The sequence below is a fragment of the Sinohyriopsis cumingii genome, chromosome 17 (assembly GCF_028554795.1).
Source record: "Sinohyriopsis cumingii isolate HCF-2022 chromosome 17, ASM2855479v2, whole genome shotgun sequence".
Taxonomy (NCBI): Eukaryota; Metazoa; Mollusca; class Bivalvia; order Unionida; family Unionidae; genus Sinohyriopsis; species Sinohyriopsis cumingii.
Window position 1 is genome coordinate 70,809,241 of NC_142977.1, and position 10,215 is coordinate 70,819,455.

At 35.9% G+C, this 10,215-nt stretch overlaps 1 protein-coding gene across 1 annotated transcript in view; it reads left to right on the top strand.

Annotated features, from left to right (window-relative positions):
• Window positions 1–10,215, top strand: part of LOC149779204 (uncharacterized) — a 99,960-nt gene that overhangs the window by 77,699 nt on the left and 12,046 nt on the right. The window contains exon 16 of the mRNA XM_089939778.1: window positions 7,946–8,241. Coding sequence (XP_089795904.1) covers window positions 7,946–8,241 — 296 coding nt within the window. The remainder of the gene's footprint in view (window positions 1–7,945; window positions 8,242–10,215) is intronic.

The following is a 10,215-nucleotide window of genomic DNA, read 5'->3' on the forward strand; positions in this document are numbered from 1 at the left end:
GTACCCCCCTACCGATTTAAATAATAGAAACCTTTAATGTGATAAAAAGTGCAAGGAACTTAGTTCATTCATTGATTTATAGTTTCTAACCTGACTCTAAACAGAGTGGCCCTAACACCGTCATCTTATGCGCGTTTCATGCTTAATGGAAGTTTTCAGTGTAATAGACGGACATGCTCGGATCCATTTCCAGTTTCTGGACAAGTCCATTTTCAGCAAAGGGGTGTATCACGACTACAGATGTACATACATAAGTCGTCTGCTTCCGATATTTACAAGGTCGAATCAAGCAAAGGAAATTGACAACTACACTTTTCATGTGGATTTAACAAGTAGTTTTATTTCTGTGTTCATGTATGCAGAGGGATATCATTCCAAACTCTCAACGTTATGTAATTTACGCAATTATTCAGCATTTGCCAAACAGGATGAAATACGTCATTATGTTGCCTGATGGAAATAAACTAGCCTATAGTGTACGCAATATGGCGCCGTGTTAGTATGGAAAGTTTGTTAGGCATGAAATGGTGCAGGGGATGCCAGCATTAGTGCCATTCTGGTCACAGTCAGGTTAGAAATTATAAATCATTGATTCAATTGATTTAGGTATGTGCACTTTTTATCACATTAAACGTTCTTTTTTTTAAAAAATCGGTAGGGGGTACAAACAAAGGGGGATGTAGAGTCAGACTATAGGTTAAATAATAACTACCAGTCAGGAATTAGTCCCTGCATGAAAAACAGGAAGTACTAGCAAAGCAACAGAGAAACTTTGTGGAAAAGTCATTAATGTGTAGTATGTAAACAGATGCTGTTAGGGTTGCAATTGTGTGAATCATGCAAACTTTGTACGAATTTTCACACTTGGAGAAAAGGGATGAGTGAGAACTCCCACAAATTAGTTGAAAGTCCCACATATAAAAATGTGCTCGGCAAAGTAAACAAGTTTTATTTAACCATTCTTGTTGTGATGTGTTTTTCTGCTAGTCAGCTGTTTACACATTTGGGTTCTGCAAGCATGACATGAATGCTTGTTAAACTAAATTTTAGTTAACATATGTTTATATGCAATTCTCATTGATGATAAGAAAACAAATCTAGTTTGAAACAGACTACCTGTTGGTTATCACTGAGTTTTATTCATTGTTTTAAGCTATTTAATGGTTGCTCCATTTAACTCACTTCAGCCACCAGGCCCATTGTTTTGCATGGCATGAATGCTTTGAAAACATCTTATTATGAATTTCATGTCTTGCTTAAAATTGGAACACATTACAATGTTATCTTCAAAACAGAAGAAATAAAGCAGTTTCCTTGTGCAAAGAAAATCTTGTCTATAACAAACCCAGACATTAGAATGAAGAAGAATACCAATAAAATCTATCACATTGTACTTCTTGCAAATGCAAAAGACTGCTGTGGCCAGGGGTACTTGTATTTGTTTGTGAAGAAGGAAAACTATTGATGATACCCTGTCCTATTCTATATTATTTTGCACAAGGTGGTAAAATTGAGTGGTTGAAAATCTGCCCCCTTGCTGATTCTGTACTAATTTTATTTATTACATCTGCCTTCATTCGCTGTTTAAATATATCTGCATAGAAAGAGAAATTCCAGATTTGTTCCCCATGTACAATTTAAGGAGAGATGCTACCAGGATTTTATCTCCATGGAGACTTCACCTTTTGTCACCGAAAAAAAGAGGGAGGCAGTAGAGAAGAAGAAGGGGGAAGAGTCCTAGTTTAATATTTACCTAACACTTCAATATCAGTCTCTCTTTCTTCCTGCTCTGCTGAAATCAACATCTTTGACAGATGTCACCCCTAAGTATTAATCTGTTAATTACTTCTGAGCATACTCAGTATATTATCTGTGCTTCCTTCTGAAGGGGCATATGCATAGCTAGCCTTCTGAGTTTGAAGATTTTGGGGAACTGATCTTTGTGGCTGTTATTTACAATTTTCCAAAGCTCACAGATATTATATTTTTGGATACAAGCCATAGTGTTCCTATTTCAAGCCTTATTAGAACAGGTCCAGACACCAGACGACTGGAAAGGAGCATTCCAAACTCCAGTGGTAAATAAAGGTGACAAAAGCAAAGCTTCCAACTACAGGTCCGATTCCCTGACGTCAATTTGCTGCAAAGTCATGGAGAACATCATTCATAGCCACCTGATCACGTTTTTTGAAAGCAATATCATTCTACCTGAGAGACAACATGACTTCAGAAAGAAGAGATCATGTGAGAACCAACTTATAATCACACTCCAGGATCAAGCAGCCGGTCTAAACCACAAGTAACAGATAGTTGCGATACAGCTCATCTTCATCAAAGCCTTCAATAAAGTCCTTCCCAAGCGAATTGCAGCCAAGCTTCATCACTTTGGTGTCTGAGTCAAGACCCTTGGGTGCATAAACAGCTTTTTAACTGGAAGAAACCAGCAGGTTGTGCTTAAAGGCCAGCCATCCTCATCAGCCCCTGATGCTTAAGGTGTTCCACAAGGAACAGTAATGGGTTCCCTGCTGTTTTTGATCTACATCAACAACTTGCTGTTGAGAGTCGATTCCAAAGTTAGTCTTTTTGCCGGCAACAGCTTGCTGTACAGAGTAATCAGCTCAGACCTAGACTTCCTACAGCAATATGAAAAGGATTGGCCAGTGGAGTTCTATCCTGACAAGTGTAAAGTCATCTGAATTACCAACAAGATATGGATTGTCCCAGCCATATATTCCATCCATGGTCAAGAACTGACGATGACATCAGAAGCCAAATATTTGTAAGTCATCATCGATAACACCTTATCATGGAAAGGCCACATTAGCTCAGTTACGAAGAAGGTTTACAACACCACAGCATTCCTTCATAGAAACCTATCCACATGCCCTGAACAAGTCAAATCACTTGCTACAAACCCTTAGTATGTCTGACCATTTGTGACTCATCTACCAACTCAAACATTGCCAGATTTGAAGTAATATAATATAGGGTGGCATAGTTTAATATTGGCGATTATTGGTCAACCAGCAGTGTCACCACCATGCTTCAACATTTGGAATGGGAACAGCTTCAACTCTGATGACATCAAGCAAAGTTGTTATGGTGTACTGGATTGTACACCAGCTAGTTGACATCCCAGCAGCATCATACCTCCACCAGATAGGAGCTTACACTAGAGGACATTCATGCAGATTTCTCATCCCTTTCACGAGAGTCAACACAATCAAGGACCCCTCCTTCCCATCAGGAATCCACATATGGAACTCCCTACCATCCAACCTAGTAAACGCCAAATCCATCAATGCTTTCAGAGCAGGGTTGGCGCTGGGATTGCTAGGCTACCAACAGAGATGTTTTTAACTGTACTTGAACCTCTTTCCACATCTACATAGTTCACATCATGTACAAGTATCCTCCAGAGGAACCCAGTGCCACATTATTAGAAGAAGAAGAAGAAGAAATATTTATAACTCAGTCATTAATGACTTACATGACTTGATCAGTTTTCATACAAAGCCTTCTGTTTCCTTCAAAATATAAAGCATGGATGTCACCATTCCAGATTCATGAAATTCTATAAACACTTAATTAAATACATCAAAATTTTGAACAGTTGTTTTCTGTGTGGGCACAGGTAGGGAGAAAAGTTCTTATATACAGTATCATAGACTGATACATGGGTTATAGTTTCTGAATGTAAAACCTTGAATTTCCTTCACAAGAAAAGTGGGTTACACTGTAAATTGATACAAAATGCTAGTGGAGTTAAAGCGAAAAGAAAGATCTACGTATTTTGTAAGAAAGACTAATGTTTATGGTTGCTGTTTTAACCAGAAATGTTGAAGAATTAATGAATTTGGAAACGGAGGAATGGACAGACCAATTTATTCTCATTGCACATAAATTGTTACTGTGTACAGGTATGTATAGGCACATAGGAAGATACAATATTATTGGTTAGAAATTTAACCAACTTTGTATCCATTCCAGACAGACAGTCTTAATTCTGAAAAATTCTTGCCATCATTCCTGATAAGCATGGTCATGTGTTGGAATGTTTACAAATGAAAGATAGAGAAAAATTGGTCCTTCAGAACACTGAACATTCAAAGCATTTTTGTATTGTGATCCATTTGAGACAGTTTGCTTGGATTGTGAAATACAAGTTTCTGTACACCTGCTTGGATTGTGAAACACAAGTGTATGTACACCTGCTTGGATTGTGAAACACAAGTGTATGTACACCTGCTTGGATTGTGAAATACAAGTGTATGTACACCTGCTTGGATTGTGAAACACAAGTGTATGTGCACCTGCTTGGATTGTGAAACACAAGTGTATGTACACCTGCTTGGATTGTGAAATACAAGTGTATGTACACCTGCTTGGATTGTGAAACACAAGTGTATGTACACCTGCTTGGATTGTGAAACACAAGTGTATGTACACCTGCTTGGATCGTGAAATACCAATTTATGTACACCTGCTTGGATTGTGAAATACAAGTTTATCTACACCTGCTTGGTTTGTGAAATATAAGTTTATGTATACCTGAAATACAAGTTTATGTACACCTGCAATATCTCTGAAGGGGGCATATTATTTCATTATAGTCCTTTCCTTTGGAAATTGGTCTTCTATAATGTTTAGAGGGATATAGTACCTGAGCTGAAGCCATGGGCATGACACTCCATTGGACAACACTTTATGGGGATTTCTCTTGGGAGAAGGCATTAACAGATTTAGTACATTGCATATTTTGTGATGTCACATAATGTCAGCATGTTCCAGTAGTGCTCTAATCAAGTATTGTGTTATTGTGTACTGTACTCAAGAGGAAATGCATACTGTTCTAAAGTATATCACTATATTCAGCTAAACAGAACATAAGAATTTGTCATGTTATGTATCAACAATATTTGTACTGCTACCCATGTCCATGCATTCTATCCCATCCTGTCACATCACATTGTGGTGTGTTACTCTATCACTAATTTAATTTTCCACTCGATAATGTTTTGAAGGACTTTATGGATCATGACCAGAGTTAGTTTTAGGCTGTACATCAGGAAAACCTACATTGTAGGTAAAGTAGGCTATACAACAGGAAAACCTATGTAGGTAAAGTTAGTTTAAGGCTATACAACAGGAAAACCTACATTGTATGTAAAGTTTGTTTAAAGCTATACAACAGGAAAACCTACATTGTATGTAAAGTTAGTTTAAGGCTATACAACAGGAAACCCTACATTGTATGTAAAGTTAGTTTAAGGCTATACAACAGGAAAACCTACATTGTATGTAAAGTTAGTTTAAGGCTATACAACAGGAAAACCTACATTGTATGTAAAGTTAGTTTAAGGCTATACAACAGGAAACCGTACATTGTAGGTAAAGTTAGTTTAAGGCTATACAACAGGAAACCCTACATTGTATGTAAAGTTAGTTTAAGGCTATACAACAGGAAACCCTACATTGTATGTAAAGTTAGTTTAAGGCTATACAACAGGAAACCCTACATTGTAGGTAAAGTTAGTTTAAGGCTAACAGGAAACCCTACATTGTATGTAAAGTTAGTTTAAGGCTATACAACAGGAAAACCTACATTGTATGTAAAGTTAGTTTAAGGCTGTACAACAGGAAAACCTACATTGTAGGTAAAGTTAGTTTAAGGCTATACAACAGGAAAACCTACATTGTATGTAAAGTTAGTTTAAGGCTATGCAACAGGAAACCCTACATTGTAGGTAAAGTTAGTTTAAGGCTATACAACAGGAAAACCTACATTGTAGGTAAAGTTAGTTTAAGGCTATACAACAGGAAACCCTACATTGTAGGTAAAGTTAGTTTAAGGCTATACAACAGGAAACCCTACTTTGTATGTAAAGTTAGTTTAAGGCTATACAACAGGAAAACCTACATTGTATGTAAAGTTTGTTTAAGGCTATACAACAGGAAACCCTACATTGTATGTAAAGTTAGTTTAAGGCTGTACAACAGGAAACCCTGCATTGTATGTAAAGTTAGTTTAAGGCTATACAACAGGAAAACCTACATGGTAGGTAAAGTTAGTTTAAGGCTATACAACAGGAAACCCTACATTGTATGTAAAGTTAGTTTAGGGCTATACAACAGGAAACCCTACATTGTATGTAAAGTTAGTTTAAGGCTGTACAACAGGAAAACCTACATTGTAGGTAAAGTTAGTTTAAGGCTATACAACAGGAAACCCTACATTGTAGGTAAAGTTAGTTTAAGGCTATACAACAGGAAACCCTACATTGTAGGTAAAGTTAGTTTAAGGCTATACAACAGGAAACCCTACATTGTATGTAAAGTTAGTTTAAGGCTATACAACAGGAAACCCTACATTGTAGGTAAAGTTAGTTTAAGGCTAACAGGAAACCTACATTGTATGTAAAGTTAGTTTAAGGCTATACAACAGGAAAACCTACATTGTATGTAAAGTTAGTTTAAGGCTGTACAACAGGAAAACCTACATTGTAGGTAAAGTTAGTTTAAGGCTATACAACAGGAAACCCTGCATTGTAGGTAAAGTTAGTTTAAGGCTATACAACAGGAAACCCTACATTGTAGGTAAAGTTAGTTTAAGGCTATACAACAGGAAACCCTACATTGTATGTAAAGTTAGTTTAAGGCTATACAACAGGAAACCCTACATTGTAGGTAAAGTTAGTTTAAGGCTAACAGGAAACCCTACATTGTATGTAAAGTTAGTTTAAGGCTATACAACAGGAAAACCTACATTGTATGTAAAGTTAGTTTAAGGCTGTACAACAGGAAAACCTACATAGTAGGTAAAGTTAGTTTAAGGCTATACAACAGGAAACCCTACATTGTATGTAAAGTTAGTTTAAGGCTATACAACAGGAAAACCTACATTGTAGGTAAAGTTAGTTTAAGGCTATACAACAGGAAAACCTACATTGTATGTAAAGTTAGTTTAAGGCTATACAAAAGGAAAACCTACATTGTATGTAAAGTTAGTTTAAGGCTATACAACATGAAAACCTACATTGTATGTAAAGTTAGTTTAAGGCTATACAACAGGAAACCCTACATCGTATGTAAAATTAGTTTAAGGCTATACAACAGGAAAACCTACTTTGTATGTAAAGTTAGTTTAAGGCTATACAACAGGAAACCCTACATTGTATGTAAAGTTAGTTTAAGGCTATACAACAGGAAAACCTACATTGTATATAAAGTTAGTTTAAGGCTATACAACAGGAAAACCTACATTATATGTAAAGTTAGTTTAAGGCTAGACATCAGGAAAACCTACAGTGTATGTAAAGTTAGTTTAAGGCTATACAACAGGAAAACCTACATTGTATGTAAAATTAGTTTAAGGCTATACAACAGGAAACCCTACATTGTATGTAAAGTTAGTTTAAGGCTATACAACAGGAAACCCTACATTGTATGTAAAATTAGTTTAAGGCTATACAACAGGAAAACCTACTTTGTATGTAAAGTTAGTTTAAGGCTGTTCAACAGGAAAACCTACATTGTATGTAAAATTAGTTTAAGGCTATACAACAGGAAAACCTACTTTGTATGTAAAGTTAGTTTAAGGCTATACAACAGGAAACCCTACATTGTATGTAAAGTTAGTTTAAGGCTATACAACAGGAAAACCTACATTGTAGGTAAAGTTTGATTTTCAATGTATTCAGAGTTATGACCATTGTATAACTTCAAAACATTGCAGTTTATTTGTATCCTAATGGATATCTGTCAAATGGACACATTTTTATTTTTAACCCATTTATTTTTGCTTTAATTGAGGAATTGTAATTTACTTACATTTGAATTTACAAAAAAGATTTTTTACATTGGTACAAAAATGAATTCTTTAATATGCGTGTGTCAACATTTTGAAAATATTTTTAAATTTGAAAACCTTTTTTTAATTTCCTAGTTGAGATGGAATTGCATTCTGATGTGCTGAAATTTCATAAGAGTTATGAAAGTACTGAAAAGGACTCCAGCCGTCTGATTGCCATTCACCCAAAGTATGGCAGCGACAGGGACAGTGAATTGAGTAGTCTTGACAGCATCTACAAAGCCAGGTCCTGTAATCGTGAACTTGAGGCACGTGTGCGTGAGAATGTAAAGGGAATTTCCAATGGCCCTGTTAAATTGAGCAAGATCAACACTACAATGGTCATAAATTCTGAAATAAAAAAGGATTCTGATCATTTAAAAATCAGTCAGGTGAGTAATTACTGGCTATGGGTAGAGTGTCAGGTGAGTAATTACTGGCTATGGGTAGAGTGTCAGTCAGGTGAGTAATTACTGGCAATGGGTAGAGTGTCAGTCAGGTGAGTAATTACTGGATATGGGTAGAGTGTCAGGTGAGTAATTACTGGCTTTGGGTAGAGTGTCAGTCAGGTGAGTAATTTCCAGCTATCTGTGGAAGCATACATTTTCCATAATTCACCACAATATATATTTTTTTCTATATCAGTCTCTCTCTCACTTAAACTTGTGTACACCATCAGAGACATTGTCCTCTACGAAAACATTGTTACATTTATATACCCAGATGATGCCACAAATGTCCAAATGTTTAATCTTCGTATGATTGTAAATGTTGACCTATGATGTGATTTGTATCTCCATATGTTAATGACATCACCTTACAATAATGTAGCAGTTGTGGTATTCTCATATGCCACCTACGTGTGGCCTGAGATGCATTTTTATTAATACAAGTTTTGTTCCGTTCTGGCATAGAGTCAATCAAGGGAACAATTACTAAGTATGAGTAGAGTCATACAAGTGAGTGATTACTAGCTATGAGTAGAGGGTCAATCAGGTGAGTAATTACTAGCTATGAGTAGAGAGTAAATCAAATGAGTAATTACTAGCTATGAGTATAGAGTCAATCAAGTGAGTAATTACTATCTATGAGTAGAGAGTCAATCAAGTGAGTAATTACTAGCTATGAGTAGGGTCAATCAAGTTAGTAATTACTGGCTCTGGATAGAGAGTCAGTCAAGTAAATAATTACTAGCTATGGGTAGAGAGTCAGTCAGGTGAAGGCATTCTGGACTTTATCATAATGGTACGTCAAGACTATCAGTACATCAGCACATTAAGACTTTGCACATCAGCACATTCAAGATTCATGGAATTCATTCAGAACCTTATATACTTTTGGACTTGTGATAGAACATTAAGGATTATTTGAGATTTAATTCAAAACGCTCCAAGTTCCTCTTAGATTTTCCTTTTGTAACTAGAAAATTAAGTTAGTCATTGTTTTTGCTTTGTCTGTTACTTAGATAAAGACCATAGAGTAATAACTATATAATTTATAATGTCAATTTGTCCATCAATCTGTACTTATTCCATCTGTTCCTTATTTCTTTTTCATACAGTAACTCTTGTTCTCCATCTCATATTAAGTGCTTATTTGCTTGAGACTTCTGGCTTCAGAATGTTTCTTTGTGATAGTACTTTAAATGGTTTTATGTCTTTCCTTGTCTAGGCTATTGCCTCATAAAAAGAGGAAACAGTCTTGATTATGTAATGTAAAACATTTGTTATAGCTCAGAACCTTTCATGTCACAGTGGCAAACAAAAACTTAACTCTTAAACAAAGCATTATCTCATTGCTTTCCATCATTGTCTCTACCACCACCATCCCATTATACAAGTATGTGAAAATGTCACACACTCTCCTCTTCCAGACTATACTGCCTAGGTGATTGACATGCTCTCCATCATTGTCTCTACCACCACCATCCCATTATACAAGTATTTGAAAATGTCGCACGCTCTCCCCTTCCGGACTATACTGCCTAGGGGATTGATACAAAACCAGAGTATACATGTATAGACCACTATCAAAAGTTTGAAGTCTGTTTTGAAAGCTGTGGCATGATGAGTTACATGTCATTTAACATTTTGTAAAATCACTACTAATTTGATATACAATTATATACACGCAGAAATGTAACCCAACCCAACCCCCCTCAAGCTCAAATCCTAGGAAATGGACTAACACTCTAAAGCCTTTGTTCATTTGTGAATTCCTTATTTTTCAATAGGTACCAATTTTTTTGAAGTTCATGGGGGTTTGTGAACCTATTAACATAACTACTGAATAATTATTAATAAAACCATGAACATTGAAATTAAGTGAATTCACAGTGGGTACAGTTCACATTGATTCCTATCCCA